We start from the raw sequence: 16,581 nt of genomic DNA, 5'->3' as shown, positions 1-16,581 counted from the left end.
AGCGGGGCGGGAGGCCTGAGCGCGCCCCGCACCCGCGGCCCGGCCGCGAGCCGCCGGATCCAGCCGTGCAACTGGAGGGCGGGAGGCGCCGGCCCCCTCCCCTCCCAGCTCCCCGCCACCCCAGAGGCCCTTTGTACGTTCCAGCCACACGCGCGTGCCCGCGCCGCGCGCGCTCCCGCCCGCAGTGACACACCCGCACCGGCCCCCGCGCGCGCGCACACACACACACACATACACACTCGCTCTCGCACACTCGGTGACACGCCCGCGCGCGCGCGCGTACCCACACGCCCGGCCGCCGGCGCCCTCCCAGCTGGTCCACCCCGGCGGGGCTCGCGCCCCCGGCCCGCCCGCCTGGCACCGCGCCCCGGGGCTGGGGCCCAGCGAGGAGCCCGCGAGGCGGCGAGAGGGCAAGCGCCAGGCAGGCCGGCCCGGGGCCCCCGCCCCCCGCGCCCCCGCCCGATGGGGAACGCTCCGTCCCAAGGCATGTCCCTGTCTCTCTCCTTCCTAATGTGCCTCCATGCTTAAGTGGAAGGTATTTCTGTTTTCTTTGTGTGTTTTCCCCTCGGCCGGGGGCGGGGGCGGCGATCGGACCGGGGGAGGCGGCGGCCGGCGGGGCAAGGGGTGCTCGGGTCGCAGGTGTGTGGGGGGCAGGGGACCGCGGCGCGCCGGGCTCGGGAGAAGGACCGGGCGAGAAGAGTGCTGGGTCCAGAGAAGGGGTCCGGCATTGGCGAGGCTGGAGACCGGGTGGGGAGGGCTTCGTGAGGCCCGGGGAAGGGAGCCCCGGAGAGGTGGGCTTCAATTTTAGAGGTTTGTGCGGGGCAGAGAAGGAAGGAGAGAAGAGAAAGGGGGATGGATGGTGAAGGGAGTGGGGGAGGGAGTGGTCCATCCGAGGTGGATGAAGAGGAGGATGCAGAGAGGCGAAGGGGATGGAGAGGTGGTGGGAGCATCAAGGGCCTCTCTTTCCCCCCAGGTCCCAGAATGGGGTGCACGCCCTTGGATGGTGGTGGTAGGCGCTTTGCGCCAGCCCCCCAGGGAAGGAAGGGGATGAATGTATTCTGGGATTGGCTGTGTTGCCAGGATACCAGCCTATGTTCCCGCCCCCTTCCCCTTTCCTTCCCCCCCACACCCCCCCCCCCCTCCCGTCACCTCGAGGCCCTAGCCCTGGAGACCTGGGAGCCTAGGTAGCAAGGTAGCGGTTGCAGAAACTGGGGACCCGCTCCCCTCTCGACTGGCGGGTTGGGAGGGGCCACGAGAGGGAAGGACTGGGGGAGGGGCCATGTGATCTTAAGCCCTCCGGGTGAAGAGGCCAGAGGGCGGGAGAGGGCGCCCCCAGCTGGGGAGAGCGTCTAGGGTGAGTGAGGAGGTAGGGACTGAGGGAAGCTGAGCGGCAGAAGGCGGGGCTGGGGAGGGGCCCCGCTAAGCCCCCCCCTCCCCTCCCACGCACCCCCATGCTACGTCAGAAGCTCCTGGGCCAGCTCCGAGTCCTGTCGGTGGGGGCAGCAGGATGCTGGTGGAAGCAGAGGGGGCCGGCCGGGTGCCTCCGCAGCTCGGCTGGCAGGGCCCGGCGGGGCGTGTGCGGCTGCCGGTGCAAGCCCCCCCGCCCCACCCCTCCCCATGCAGCCCTGGCAGTGCCTCCGGCGCTTTGCCCTGGCCTGGTGGGAGAGGACAGCGGAGGGCAGAGCCCGATCTCCCAGGGAGGAGGCCGGACCGAGGGACCCCGGGGGCCGAGGGGAGCCAGGTGAGCAAGAACGGAATGTGCGAGGAGATCCCGGACTGGCAGCCCCTCTTCTCCAATACTAGGGAACCAGCAGGTCTTGTTGCCCCCAACTTGAAGGGAAGTGGGTTCCTGGCTGGAGCCTTGCAGAAGATGTTTGAACTCCTGTTGTTTTGGGAAGGGAAAAACAGATGAGGGCTGGGAGAGGGGATCGGTAACCAGACTTCCAGGCTTGTGAGTCTGAATATTCATTGGTGTTGAGTTTGAGCACTTGGGGGCGGGGATAGGATGCCTTCTTTTCAACTCTGAATATCTTGGTCTGGGTGACCTTGAGCCAACTGCTTTGCTGTCTAACTCCATGCCTCAGTTTCTCATATTCCCTTCCCTATCCCTCTTGCTGTCTTAAACAACTGATGAGGCGTTTGATGGAGACTGTCACTGTGAAAATGTGGGGCTCCGTCATCACTGGTGGCAGCTGTGGTGGTGGTTTCTGGCATGGTTGTGCATGTGTACGAATGTGGGGGGCAGTTTATGGTTTATGTGTGAGGTCTTCTGCGGGTTGGGGCCACTGTGGGCAAGTGTCAGGGTCCGGCATTCATACAGGAAGGCAGGCTCCGGGCAAGCTGGGAGTTGTTGAGGCAGAGACTTAACTGGTGGCCTAGTGTAGGAGCAAGGGATAAGGCATAAGGGGTGAGGGTTCCAAGAATAAGATTCCCCCTCCATCCAGACTGCCTGGCACCCAGGCACCGTTGGCAGCGAGAGCAAAGGCTTTGCCCTGGCTTCCTGCCACCGTGCCTTGGGGACAAGAGGGTCTTTGTCCAGTGCCCCCCCACCCCAGCCTTGCTCCTTCCGTCCTCACCATAATGTCCAGTTCTCTGCGATGACCCTCAGGGCTGGGATGGAGATGCAAGTGTGCTCTGGAGATCTGTATGAAGCAGCTGTATGAGATCTGTCTTCAGGCAGTGCTGAGTGGAGACTAGGAGCCCTCCTAGGGGAAGGTCCCTGGGAATTGGGAGGCTTGCCCCCCCCGCCCCTTACTTTCTGCTTGCCTCCTTGTCTCCTTGCCTAATGAGGAGGGGATGGTGTCTGGGGTCTTCACGGCCTGATTCCTGCTGGGAATCCAGGGTTCCAGGTCTCTTAAATATGTACAGGGTACAGAGTTGGGTGCTGTGATGCAAAGCCTCAGGTGATCTCTCTCTCTCTCTGGCCAGGGACCCACCCTGGAAAAAAGGTTTAATTAGAACCATTGATTCCTTCTTTGGCTGTGGGCATCGATCTCACCGGTGCGGTCAAAGCTGGGGCTGATGGTGGCACGGCTGCCCAGTTCGAACAGGGAGGGGGCTGGGCTCTTCGAAGTATCACATCTGTTTTAGTCCCATCTCCACTCCAGGTTAGGTCTTGGGGAAGGAAAGGAGATGGACTTGAGGTTTTGACCTGAGGGAGCTGTGTTTGGAGTCCCAGGATCATCCCCGAGTTGTGGGCCAGGCTCGGGAAGGGAGGGGCTGCTCTGTTGGAAGAGAGACAGTGGGCCCTTGAGGGGGCAGGCAGAGAGTTCAGGGACAGATCTGGAGCTTGCCATGAAAGCTTTGCTTTCGAGGAATCCCAAGCACTTATCTCCTCCAACCCGTGGCAAGGAGATCTGATTTCTTCCTTCGTGTGTGTCTTGGAGGCCCAGAGAGGGACAGAGACTGCCTCCGAGGCCCAGTGGGCCTGCGATTAGCCTCTGAGCCTAGCAGTCTGACTGAGCAGCCCCTGACTAGGCACAGGGGGCCGAGAGTGAGGCTTCGGCAGCCTCCCACTGGTCTCTGGGTTTGGTGGGAGGTGGTGGACACGTTGTGCCCCCTAGGCCCTGGCTGCCTGTCATGGGTGGGCTGGTGCAGGTGCAGGCTTCAATGAGCCACTCAGATGCTCTTTGAAGAATCCCTTGCTGGCTTCCTAGGGCCCATTTGAGCAAAGATAATAAAAATCTGGCCGTCAGCGGGTTTGAGGGCTGCATTTGCTTCCCCTTCTTTCATTCCCAGCTCTGAAAAGCGGAGATGAAGGCTTTGGATTTGGCTGGGAAGCTGCGCTTGCCTGCCCCGAGGGAGGGAGGGGAGGAGAGCGGAGGGAGGCAGAGAAGGGAAGACCGATTTCCTGGCAGCCGGGGGATTTGCTGGGGAGGTGGGCAGAGGGGCAGGGACATGGTCCCGGACTCCCTCCGGCCTCGATGGGGCTCCCATGCCCCTCAGCCGGGCTCCAGCCTTATCCTTCAGGTCTGGAGACTGGGAGCCCCCCCTCAGCGCCACTGTTCCTACATTCACCCATTCACTGCTCTGCTCCTCAGACTCCCCACTTTCTTCCCCAGTCCCCTCCACCCCTCCATCCCTCCCGCTCTGCCCTTCCAGCGCTCTCTCCTCTTTGTCTCCCTCACTCGACTCCTGAGTCTCCCCTTTTCTCCCCGGCTGCCCCCTCCGATCTGTCTGTCCGTCTTCTTTCCATAGCATCTGTCCTGCTTTCTAGGACCGACCGGAAGGCTGAGAAGCCAAGTTGGTTGGGGGCTGGGGAGGAAGGGGAGCTGCAGCCACAGAAGGGATGGGCTTGAATGGAGTATTACGGTCTGTCAGGTGTCACAGTTACCAGAGGCCAGGCGGAAGGGGGCTGCTGAGCACTTAGAGATGTGTGTGTGGTGAGGGCGCTGTCCCCCTCCCCGCACACAGCGGGCACCTTGCCCTGACATTGGGCTTTAGACACTCAAGTTCTCCTGCCACCTTCTACTGTTTGGCTGCCGGGAATCCAGTGCCTCGGCCTCTGGCCCCGTCTCCCCTCTGATCACCCACTGCCCCAGGCATCATTGCCGCCCTGGCCCAGGGTTCCCCCACACCCACTACTCAGGCTCAGATGGGGAAGGGAGGTGGCCAAGGGAACCCCGTACAGACCCTGGAACCCCTTCACCATCATGTAAGCCCCCCATATGGAAAACAAGACTGTCATGGAAAGAGCACTGGGCTGAGTAAAGAGACCTTCTTAGGATCCTTCGTTAGCGCCCAAATGTCCGAGTGACCTTGAGCAAGTCCCTTCCTGGCAAGGGCCTCTTTCCTCACCTGTGAAATAAGGGGGCGGGCTGGCTCCTCTCCAAGGTCTCTTCTGTCATTCCACCGATGTTGTGTCTTTCTTCTGGGTTATTTGCATATGCTTTGCATACATTAATGGTGCCTGCTTGAAGGGGGAGGGTGCCGCCCACAGGGACCAGAGTCCAACCCACCACTCAAGACTCCCCTTGCCCATTGGCCCAGGCTGTCACTGCAGGAATCTCCCAGAGGGATGGAAGCCGGGGTGGGTGGGGGACGTGGTGGTGGTGGGGGGGCTCTGAGAATTCCCTAGGGAGGTGGCTCCTGTGTTCCAACCCTGCTAGAGGCAGAATAGGGGGGTAGCCCTAGTGGAGGGGACCCCTATCCTTGTCAGTCCTGCTCCAGAAAGTCCAAACAAGAAAGCCAAGTGGGTGTGAATTCCCTGCAGTTGCTTGTGGCTACCACTGGTTGTATGAAACCCCAGTGAGACGGGCAGAGGGGCTTGGGGGTCTCCGTCCTCTGTTCTCAGGGCCTAAGTACTCTCTACATGCCAGGAGCTTAGCTAGGTGTAAGAGTCCCTCCCTCTGGTTTCAGCTGCCTCCCACAACCCAGGACAGGTCCTGCCATCTTATGCCCCTACTCACTTCTGCTCAGGCACCTGGGCTCTAGCTATATGTGGGTAGGAATTTGGACCTGAGAGATGGTCACTGAGACCAGGATCATTGCATGTCTGGGAGCTGCCCGGTCAGCACACTGCCTGACCTCGTGGGCCTCCTCCCCTGCCACCTGCTAGGTGCTGTGTTTGGTACAGGCCAGTGTCCTGCATCTCAACCCTCCACCTGCCTCAGTTTCTTTGACCCATCCCCTCATAATGCCCATCACATGGGGCAATACTGGGGTAAAGGTTGGCAGCTTGGGCAAGATAAGGTGGGCCACTGAGTAAGATGGATGTTTCTGAAGACAGGAGCAAAAATCACCTCTCCACCGCCACGGAGGACGGACCAGAGGAAATGCAGCAAGAGGGATCCAGGTTAGATTTAGTCTCAGGGAGGAACTGACCCAGCAGGCAGATTAGTTTCTGACTACAGAATCGTTGTGACGCTTAAGTGAAACAACGAATGAAAATGTCCAGCACAGCGCCTGTTACATAAGAAACAATAAATGGTATGGGGAGGGAAGAGTTGTCTCTGAACGCAGTGGAGACCCTCCCCTAACCTGAGATGCAGGAGTTTGCAGGGAATGAGAAGCTGGAAGGACAATTCCAAGAAGAGCTGTTTCTCCCACATTCAAGCTGCCACTGCAGTCCTCCTGCCCCTCGCTCAGCGCACTGGGCCCAGCCACCCTGGGACACTCTGCCCTCATCCTCTCTGCCGTAGGTGGGCAGACAGAGGGTTCGGAGGCTGGAAATCCTGTTCTTCTCCCCCTCCCCCTGTCTTTGCTTAGGACAGCTTGAGAGGAAACAGGCCCACGCTGCAGCAGGAGGAATCGAGGTTAGATGGGAAGGAAATCTCCCGGTGCATGAAGGGTGGCTGCTCTGAGATGCTGTTTGTGCATCTTTTCCCTCAATGATAGGTGTATATGAGCACAAGTAGGCTAGTGTTGTACCTAGGTGCAGGGGACTGGTTAATATGACCTTTGAGATGACCTTTGGGCTATTGTCAGGAGCTTGGTAGGTCCAGTTTAATCTCGTGTGGCTGTGGTGGTTGGCAGAGTGCAGGGGGCCATGATGGAGAGGGGTTCAGAGCTGCTAGGGAGGAGAAGGGACAGGGAAGTCAGTCTGATCCCCCAGGGCAGAGAGGTCAAGTGCAGGGTAAAGAGCAAGCATTGGATGGTGCCAAGTTGCCTGCCTGCCTACCGCTGTGTGACATTGGGCAAGTTAGTTGCCTCCTCTGGTCTTCAGCGTCCCTGGTGTGAGAAAGAGGATGGAACTAGAGAATCTAAGGTCCCTTCAAGCTGTCACAGGTTCTACCCATCTCCTCTCTCCTGAGATAATACAGGCCTTGCCGTACAGAGAGTGGGAATAATACTTCCCAGCTCCAGATAAACCAGAAAAAATGGAGATTTGGCCCAAGAGAATACTGGTTCTTTCATGTGTCTGCACATGCCTTACAAACAGTCCCTCCTGCTCCAAAGGCACACCTTGTCTAAATCTGTCCGATAGGCCCAGAGGATGGATAAGGGATAGGCTATAGGATTCAGCTACATCCATTTTCCTCCCACCCCAGAAAGGCTTTGCCGCACTCCATTCCAACCAGGGACTATAATCCAGTCCATATTTTCTTCTGCGGAGGCACTTCCAGCTGGTGGCTCATCTCCCCCACAACATTTTCCTGGTTCCTGGTAGCCTCAACCACCTGGCCCAGTTGCTTGCACATCCCGGAGTGGAGTAGTGTTAAGACTGGGAAGGAACTGGGTTTTTCACGTGCCTGCCCGCCACACCTTGGCAAACATCATCATCCCAGCACCCTGGCCTCTTTTCCACTCCAGCCACAGAGCGTGCTGGAGACCTCAGACCCAGGGGCCCACATCGGCTGTGGGGGAGCCCAGAGCCAGAGACCCCCATGTAGTGGCCCTAGCTGGAGATGTTTGTGCAAAGCCTAGGAGGCAGAGAGGGTGTGTGTCCTGCCTTCTCCTTCCACCCCTGGGTGACTGATAATTGCAGACACAGCGGGCATCTGTGGCGTCACCCCAGGCCCAGCATCTGCCTCATTGGGGAAGAATTAACGATCCCAGTTCATTGGGAAGGCATGCCACGGCTCACTGAAGCCCTTGCAGATACATCCGGGCCTCTCTGCCTTCTCTCCTGGGCTGTCCCCATGCCAGTCCAGCCCCTCCCTGTGGTCAGGCTGGCCTGATGAGTCCCCATTCTTGCCTCAGCCTCCTTCTGAGTTGAAAACTGGAACTCTGAGGAAAAGCCAAGGCTACTAGGACTGACAGTGACTCTCGCTTTGCTGCCCCCTGACTTTTTAGACTCTCCCTAGTCTGGGTGCTCAGGAGGACTTCTGGATGTCAAAATGAGAAGAGACCTCTGAGGGGCTTCCTGGAGCTTCTTCCATCATGTCGACTGGAGAGTAGAAAAGGGCTCCTGGAGAGCCAGAAGTCATTTAATGATGAAGCTTGGGAGATCCTGAACCCACTTCTGAACCCAACAGCTCATCCCCTTCCCCTGATCCCTGGTCCATCTGCAGCTGAAGGTTAGCGTTATCTGCCTCCCACTCCTAGGATGAGGCAGAAAGGGATGGAAGCAAAGCCTTCTCTTCCCCTTCTGTCCATGAAAGATAGTTTATCCTGGAGCATGGGATGGAAGGAAGTTAGACTTTAGGCAGAACTTCCCAGATGGCACTGAATGGGAGGCAAACTAATCCAGGGGGAGGATGGATGGGAAGCAGTTCAGATCTAGAGTCAAGAGCTCAGGCTCTGGATTCGGAAAGATCTGGGCTGGCTGGCATTCCAGCCCTGACACTCACTGTGTGTCTTGGGGCAAGTCACTTTACCTCTCTGAAGTTCAGTTTCCTCATCTGTAAACTGGGGCTGATCACAGTGGTTTCCTCACAGGGTGGGTACCAGGATTAAAAGAGATAATTTAGGCGTAGTTCCTGGCACATTGTGAACTTTCAGTAAATAGTAATCTCTGTCCTCATCCTCCTGACTGTCCAACTGAGAGTGAATAACGGGTGGCCGTTCCCCCAGGAAGAAGGGGCATATATGAGAAAGTCTCTTTAGTCTTACTTAAAACTCAGATTCTCACCTCAGCCTGTTTGGGGCTGGGCCCCTGGAGCTGCCACTTAAGGATAGTGGTGAGAAGGGAGCTAGGGCTCTTGAGGCCCCCAACTCGTGCCCCTCTCTGTTCAGCTGCCCCTTCTGGGCCCCACCCCTAACCCCACTGCCTTGTCCAGGAAGCCCTCTGGGGTTAGATACGTTAGTGAACATTTTCGATTTCTTCACCCAGTCAAGGTCCCAACATCTGGGTACAACAGTTGCTTCTCCCCAGGGTGCCTGCGTCTTGGGTAATCAGTGGGAAAATTGGAACCATGAGATTGGCAGGGGGCTCTGAGGATGCTTGCAGCCAGACATGATGTGGGTGTGGATGGGTCTGAACCAGCCCAGTGAGAGCTGGGCCCAAGAGGACAGCCAGGCCACAGTGCCTGCATGCAGGCAGGTCATAGTGCTGCATACCCCAGGATGAAAGGCAGAAGACGGGCAGCGTGGCCCTGGGGGAGGCAGCACAGTTAGAAGGACTTTCTGCGAGTGAGAGGGAGGCAGCAGGATGGACAGCTGAGAGGGGCCCTGCTCTGGCAGGTTGAGGATTGGGTGAGCATGGAAGCAGGAACTGGGCACAGGGCTTTGGGCGGTATGGGCAGGAGTGCCATTTTCCGGCACAGTCCCCATCACAGTGAGTGTGCGTGCGCGCTTGTCGGGTGTGAAGTACCTCTGCTTTCTCTGTTGCAGACAGAGGAGGGGGCCTTCCTCAAGGTTAGAGGGTGAGTGGAGCCGATGGGGGTCTCTTGGGCTGGGAGGGCGTTTCAGCAGAGCAGTGAAGGGAGGCCCTCAGACTCTGAACCCACCAACCTTCCCGAATGGGGTGGCCTTGGCTGGGGGAGGCAGATGGGCCCTCCAAGGCGCTCTCATCTGGGGTCTTGTGTGGGCCCCCAGTAAAGAGGCTGTCCCCATGTCTGGGAGGAGAACCAGGCCTGGCTTGTTGGCTGTCTGTCCTGGGGACCCCACTCTGAGGAACCCCATGTTTTTTGTGTTGTCCTGGTGTCTGTCCTCCTGTCTGTCTCCCACCAGTGTCTGTCCCTTCAGCCCCAGCTCTTGACCCAGCACCCCATCTCTGTCCTGCCTGCCCCCAGCCCTCAGGGACCATCCCGATTTGGGAGCCCTGCCCCCAGCCCATCCGTTCTCAGCTCCTCTCCCCGGCTCTGGCCTTCATTCACACTTTCCTCCTTTCCTGTCCCTCACCCAGGGCTCCAGCGTGCAGCGGGAGGGAAGGCTCCAGGACTCTGTTCCCTCTGTTTAAAGTCTCCAGGTTGGTAAGCCAGGAGGGGGGTCTCTCCCTACCATCCTGCCTCCCACTGCTCCCCGGCGCAATGGGGGAGGGGGCTATCCCTGGTGGGCCCAGGCCTTTGCTCGGGGAGAGGGCAGCAGAGACTTGACTCTGGGGAGGGCACCTTGCCTGGCAGAGAATGTGTCCGTGTGTGCACGTGTGTGCATGTGAGTTAGTATGTGCGAGCAAACACGTGTGCATGTATATGTGTGTGCTGGCTGCAAAGCTCCGTGTAGTGGGGGCTGGGCAGGGGGAGGAGAAGGCAACCCTCTGTGGAGGGACCTGGAGACCTGGGGAGAGGGGTCAGGAGCAAGGGGCCTTTCTTATGGGGGACAGCCCGTGATCCAGCATCAGCCAGTGGAGGGGGATGAGAGAAGATGGGACCATGTCGACTTCAGCACAGCTTTGTTGAGTTTATAGGTGCTTGTATATCTGTGATCTCATTTAATTTGTTTAATGGTTTATTCGTTTATCCATGCATTCCTTCATTCAATATGGACTTATTGAACACCTTCCCTGTGCCAGGCACTGGGCTAGGCTTAGAGGCCAACAGTGACGAAGACAGTGAAGGTTCTTCTGTTGGTTAAGTGATGTGGGGATAGAGGTTAAGGGGTTGGCAGAGTTCACTGGCTGTGGGGCCTGAGGCTGTGGCCTGGCCAGCTGACTCGGAAGGGCAGTGACCCTCTGTCCACTGATGCTCATCCGCCCCTGCTCCCCCTGCTGGCGGCTTCTCCTCACTGCAGGTCAATGTCGGGCATCCCAGTGGCACTCCTCTCATAGTGTGTTCCCGCCAAGCAGGCAGTGACTGGACGTCCCAATCCGGCAACCTGGGGACTGTGAGCAGCATTGTTGGGCCAGAGCTGAGGCCACTTCAGAGGGCCCCTGGGAGCCCACCTCCCACTTCTGTGCTCGGGACCAGCAGCCTAGAGCACTGGACTTGATAATCAGCCTGATCTGGGTTCAAATGCTCACTTAAGCCTTGTCCGAGCTGCTGGCCTTGGAAAAGCCACTTTGCCCCTCTCTGAGCCTCAATGTCTTTGCTTATAAAATGGCAGGCTGGTTGAGAAGAATATAGGAAAAGCAGCAGCCGGACCAGAGCTTGGCCCACAGCAGAGGCTGCCCCATTGCAGTTCTCTGTCTGCGCCTCCCCCAGCCCCTCCCTGGGGTGGGGCAGCTCCAGCCGCGTACTGTCTGAGTGCTGCCCCTGTCTCACCTTGAAGAGGGGTTGAATAGTCCCTGTCTTGGCTGTTTGCAGGCTGCGTGTCCCCCAGCCCTTCTCCACTCTCTGAAGGATGCTTCGGCTCTAATCTGGGTGGGCAGATGGGGCAGGCAGCCCTCCTTGCCACTGTGGCTGCTGCCGCCTTGATGGCTTTTTAATAACTTTGCTCGGAGACAATCTGCAGAGCGCTCGTTTGTCTGCCTCTTAATTAAAATTACCGTTTTCCTAAAAGAGCAACGACGCTGCTCCCTTCCCTCCCCTATCAGTGGCTGCTGCCAGGAGAAGGCAGGAGTGACTTGAAATTGCTGCCTTTCCCCTCAGCCCCTGTCCTGGTCACACAAGCCACCCCCCGCCCCTCACCACTTCTCCACACAAACAAATGGGCCAAGGCTGAGGGTCAGGAACTAGGAAAAGATGATAGAGTGAATGTCTTCTTTTTTCACTTACCCTCTTCCGGAATACTCCCAGAAACAGGGAGTTCGGTCCCTCCCAAGACTTACTTTCTACGTCTGTAAAGAACCAGAGCAACCCCTGTCCAGCTTTACCACCCAGAGTGGAATAACATGTGGGGAGGGGGGTTGGAAATGTGCTGTGAAGGGTTATTAGATTGTTTGTGGTGGGGCAGGCATCATCCGGGGCCAGAGGCCTCCGTGGATGTGGGCCCTGTGGATTCAGCTCCTCTCTGCTGACTCTGGTTAGAAGACACCTCCACGCTCCCTCCGTGGCTCAGAGAGAGCAAGGGAGTGCAGGGCTGGAAAGGTATGGGGGGTTCATTTAGTCATTACTGAGTTTGGGGGGGAAGTATTCCTGGTAATAATAAAAGTACAGATGACCACATTTACTGAACATTTGCTGAAAACTGTATGAGCCATATGCTGGATCAAGCCCTGAACCTGTGCTCCCTCATTTCATCCTCATAGCTGTCGCGTGAGCTCGATGCTGTAGTCTCTATTTTACAAAAGTGGTGACAGACCAGAGAGGTTAAGTGACATGCCCAGGGTCACACAGCTGACCCACCGTGGTAACTTCAGCCCTACTCCCCCTACCCCCCCTGTTGTGCCTTCCACCAGAAGTCTTCCTGAAGTCTAGCCTCTGTCCCTCATGCTGCAGGAGAGAGCTGTGCCTCTGCCTCACTCTCTGCACCTCCGCAAGCACGGTTCCCTGTGATCCAAGTCACTGGGAATCCACTTCCCTCCCACTGCCGCATTCCTGGGTCCACCCCTGGGGGAGTCTCAGGGGCTTCCTGACCCTGAACTCAGGGGTCAGAAGTGGATTGGAGGTTAGAGAATTCTCATGTGCATACCTCCTTTCGGCTCTAGCCAGAGTCCTTCTCCACTCTGGTGGGGGTGGGCTATGTTCCTCTCCGTGGGGCCAGGGAAGAGACCCAGTGATAGGCTGGGGCAGCAGATGCTGCTCGTGAGGCGTGGGGACATGGTCATACATCATAGCTCCACCAGCAGGACCCGCCTGGGAAACGTCCTGGAGGAGCAGAAGGCGCTGTCGCTGGAAATCCAGCACTGGGAAGGACCCCTCGAGATGCCTCTGTCTCCATCAGCGCCCCGTGGGCCCCGCCTTTCCCTCTGTGACCCTCTGCTCCTGCGCCTCCTCTTCCAGGAAGGCCCTCCCTTTGTCACCTGCCACCTCTGCTCCTCCCTGAAGTGTCCCTCCCTGACCACCTCCAGGCTTGCCCCTCTGAGCACCACAGATGTCTGGTGCCTTAAATGTAATGAGCTTTCTGTTTCTAGAGGTATCCAAGTCCCAGCTGGGTGGCGTTCCTGGAATAGGGAGGACTTGCAGTTTGGTGTCGCCCCTCTGAGTTCACATTCACTCCTGGGGCAGCAAACCCAGTGCTTTCAGGGGCCAGAAGTGAGTGAAGCAGTGGATGAGGACCATAGGGAAGCATGCTTATGTTCCTTAAAGGCATTAAAAATCAAAGAAACGAAATAAAATACTACCAGCCAAACAAAATACCTACACCCCAGTGTGTCCTGGACCCATGCCTAGACCCAGTGTGGTCTTTGCTAAACTGCGATTCACTTACCTTGGCATCTTCATATTGCCCAGCACACAGTAGGTGTGCACGCATTGTTTGTTGAGTGAATACATGATCATATGTGTGTCAGCCACTGTGCTAGATACTCTATATATTTATTTCTTCCCGTCTGCTCAAGGTGGGCACTATTTCCCCCGTTAGAGAAACTGATCTCCAGTGAAGTAAAATAACTTGTTCAAATGTCACACTTATGGGAAGGGGCGTTTTTTTATGTGAACCTTGGTGTGCTGTGTCCTTCCTTGACGCACCTGTGTGTGACCCGGAGCATGTGCATTCCGTACCTGGCCTGGCTAACAGGGAGCTCTGCTGTGGCTAGTGGGCACCTGGTTGACACGCGCTGCACCCCTGTGGGGAGGTAGGGTTGAAGGAAGTGAGGACTGCGGAGGCGAGGAGGGAGTGATGCCCCTCACCCCAGTGAACCCTTCCTCCCTCCGCTTCCGGTCCCAGCCCAGCATCCTGGGGATGGTGGCGTGGTGACAGGTGCCGAGCTGCAGAGATGACAGTGCTGCTGATTCCCCCATAATTACTGTCTGATGAGATGCCAGAATTAGCCACCGTGCGAGCATGGCATGCAGATACGGGACAGAGTGCTGGGAAGCAGCGGGGGGGTGAGGGAGCCTCTCCTTCCAATCCAGGGCCCTCTGGCAGTAGGGCAGAGTCTGGTGAGGAGGAAGTAGGTTAACAAGGAAGAAGCACTGTGTGGTTAACATGCTTCAGATGTTATTGTGTGGGCTGTGGTTTTCCAGTCCTTAGAGTGGCTGGACACACCCCTGCAATGCCTGGCTGTTGGACAGGGTATCAAGGGCCTCAGGCCACTAACCAGAGAATTATGGGCAGAGCACACTGCCCACTCAAACTCCTAGGCAAAGGCTTTGGTGTTTGGAGCTGGGATATGCCTGGCTGGGGCTGACAGGGCCATAGTTGCTATGAAGGGGCTAAGACCCCGAGCAGACTCCTGGAATCACATTAGTGAGGCCAGGCATCACAAGGCAGAGGGAAGTGCCTCGAAGGAGCCAGCAGGTTGAACTCACCTTGCCAGGAATCATCCATCCCCGGCAGGAAGAGTCAAGTTAGCCCTGAGGCCCGAGGTCAGGGGAGGCCCGAAAGTTAGGAGCAGGGGATAAGGAAGGTTCATCATGGTCCCAGAGCAGGCCTGTGTCTGCCCTGGCATTGATTTCTCCTGGCACATGTGCTGGGGGCAGGAGGAGGGCTGGTGAATGCAGACGCAGAGGGCTCACCTGGGCTGCTCAGACCTCGTCTGGACAATCGGGGCAGTTCTGAAGGCCGCCAGCTAACAGGAGCGGTTCCAGCATGAGGCTGACCCAGCAGAGGGCAGTGCGGGGAGCCCGGGGCTGAAGCCAGGCCACAGACGGAGGGACTTGAGGTGTTGGGCTGGGGAGAGAAGATTTGGGTTCAGGAGCCTTCATTCTGGCCCCAAGGGAGAAGTCATGACCTACCCCGGGTCCCTCTGAGGGCCGTGGGCACAGACTCTGGCTCACTTTAAGGAAGGAGGGGCCCCACAAGGTGTCTGGTACCTTGGACATAATGAGCTCTCTGTTTCTGGAGGTATCCAAGTCCCGGCTGGATGGCGTTCCTGAAATATGGAGGACTTGCAATTTGGTGTTGGCACAGCCTGTGGCAGGGGCTGGGGGTGGGGTTCTCCACCAAATTGAGGTGTGGGGGAGGGCTGTGGAAAGGCGGGACCCCCTTCCCATTCTGGACTTCGGGGGTCTGGGGCTGCCCTGCTCCCTGCCCCTCGTCCTCTGTCAGCCTTGCCCCAGGGAAGGGTCCCTGCTCTTCTGGCGTGCGGTCTCCCCAGAAAGGATGGTGTTGAGGGTCTCTGTGCTTCACTAGGGAGGGGGCTATTCGAGTCCTCCTTCTTAGGAAGCTAGACAGACTGAGGGGATATAAGGAGCTCTGGCCCGGGGGCTGAGACAAAAATTCAGGGATGAAATCAGCAGGGCATAGAGGAGGGAAGGGGGATCCAGGCTGAGAACCCCACAGTCGAGACCAGGGCTTCTCCACTTACCAGCTCTGGCCATGGGCAAGTCACCCCTTCCTGAGTCTCTGCTTTCTCATCTGTATAATGGGAGAGAGCAACCTCACAAGGTGTGTCTGAGAACTGAATGAATAGCAGCTATCAGAGCCCCTTGGGAACTGTCCTGAGTGTGTGCCTGGTGGGAGGGTGGGTATCAGGAGTGCTGTCTTTCATGGTTGGTCCGTTTCCCGCAGAGCACCCAGCAAGCCTGGTGCTGAGTTCACATCTCGTCACTCCACACGGATGGGTGGATTTAACTGAGATGGGAGGTTGGAGTCTTGGAGTCTTTTGCAGATGGAAGGAGAAACTGTGCATTTCTCCCCTGCCTTCCAGCTCATGCGCCACCTTCCCAGGTGCTGCTCTGGTGGGACGGTTCAGGCTAGACACCAGGGAGAACCGAAAGATGCCCCTGGAATCCAAGTAGGCTTCCAGCTCAGGGTGGACCCAGAAGTCAGGCAGGAAACCCTGAGTCTCCTTCTGCCTTCTCAGGCTCCGCCTCTTCCATCCTCCAGAGTCTCTCCCAGTACTAACCTCAGCATCCCTAGGGAGGGAACCTAGTGGGATGCACATTTGCTCTTTGTTCTCAGTCTCGTGCGGGACAGTAGAGTAACTGACCTGTGAGGTGAGGGCTGAAACTTGCAGCCCTGTCCTTCACCCTCCAGCAGCAGGTGGAAGTGGGTCCAAGGCCCGCCAGCCCCTTGCAGGAGGCTGAGCACCTGTAGGGGGAGACAGGGCCGGGTGTGCCAGGTCTGGAAGCAGCCTCTTGGTCCTTGGCATCGCCTGGCTGGGCAAACATTGGTGAGAGTGGAGTGGCCTTTATGTCAGGACAAAATGTAAACACTTTCAGAGACCCTGAACTTGGCAAAGCAGGAGAGGGGCCACGGAAATTGCGTCTCTGAGAAGGGGTGGCTGGATTCAGGATGGCAGATGGGGTCCCCAGTGTCTCTCACTCCAAACTGGAGGTGCCTCAGACTAACACTCGAGGGAGCTCCCACGTGCACGGAATCTGTCAGGGGATGGTAAATGTACATGATGCGTGTGCGGGCACCATGCCCTGCCTGTCCGCGTGGCATCAAAGATGGCAGAGTGGTGGGTCAGGGTGGCGGCTCTGTGGTGACCCAGTCCCAGCTGGGCCCAGGTGTACCTTTCTGTGTGTGAATGCCTGTGGTGGGTGCCGGGGAGCCCCTCATGACTGGGCACATGTCCGTGAGTCTGAGCTGGGCATGTGGGCCTGTGCCACGGGGCACAGATGTTGACAAGCGGAAGCATGGCCTGTGGTGGAATACTGCAGGCGCCAGGACCCCATCATCCTGATGGCTGAGGGAGCTGTCTGGGTGCTGGGGTGTGGGGCTGGAAAAAGCCTCCCAGAGAGAACCTGACCCCACGAAGGACGGTGTCTCAGAGGAGGATGTGGAGGAATCCAGTCGGGCTGAGTCTCCTGTCCAACAGCTGTGAGACCCTTG

General features: G+C 57.9%; 1 protein-coding gene across 1 annotated transcript in view; it reads left to right on the top strand.

Annotated features, from left to right (window-relative positions):
- Window positions 1-1,527: 1,527 nt before the first annotated feature.
- SRCIN1 (SRC kinase signaling inhibitor 1) overlaps window positions 1,528-16,581 on the top strand; it is a 71,156-nt gene continuing 56,102 nt past the window's right edge. Inside the window, 2 exon segments of the mRNA XM_070479367.1 lie at window positions 1,528-1,741; window positions 9,728-9,790. Coding sequence (XP_070335468.1) covers window positions 1,618-1,741; window positions 9,728-9,790 — 187 coding nt within the window. The 5' untranslated portion in view covers window positions 1,528-1,617.

Source organism: Odocoileus virginianus, chromosome 17 (assembly GCF_023699985.2).
Source record: "Odocoileus virginianus isolate 20LAN1187 ecotype Illinois chromosome 17, Ovbor_1.2, whole genome shotgun sequence".
NCBI lineage: Eukaryota > Metazoa > Chordata > Mammalia > Artiodactyla > Cervidae > Odocoileus > Odocoileus virginianus.
The sequence above is the reverse complement of the archived record's forward strand: the minus strand, read 5'-3'. Positions and strand labels throughout refer to the sequence as shown.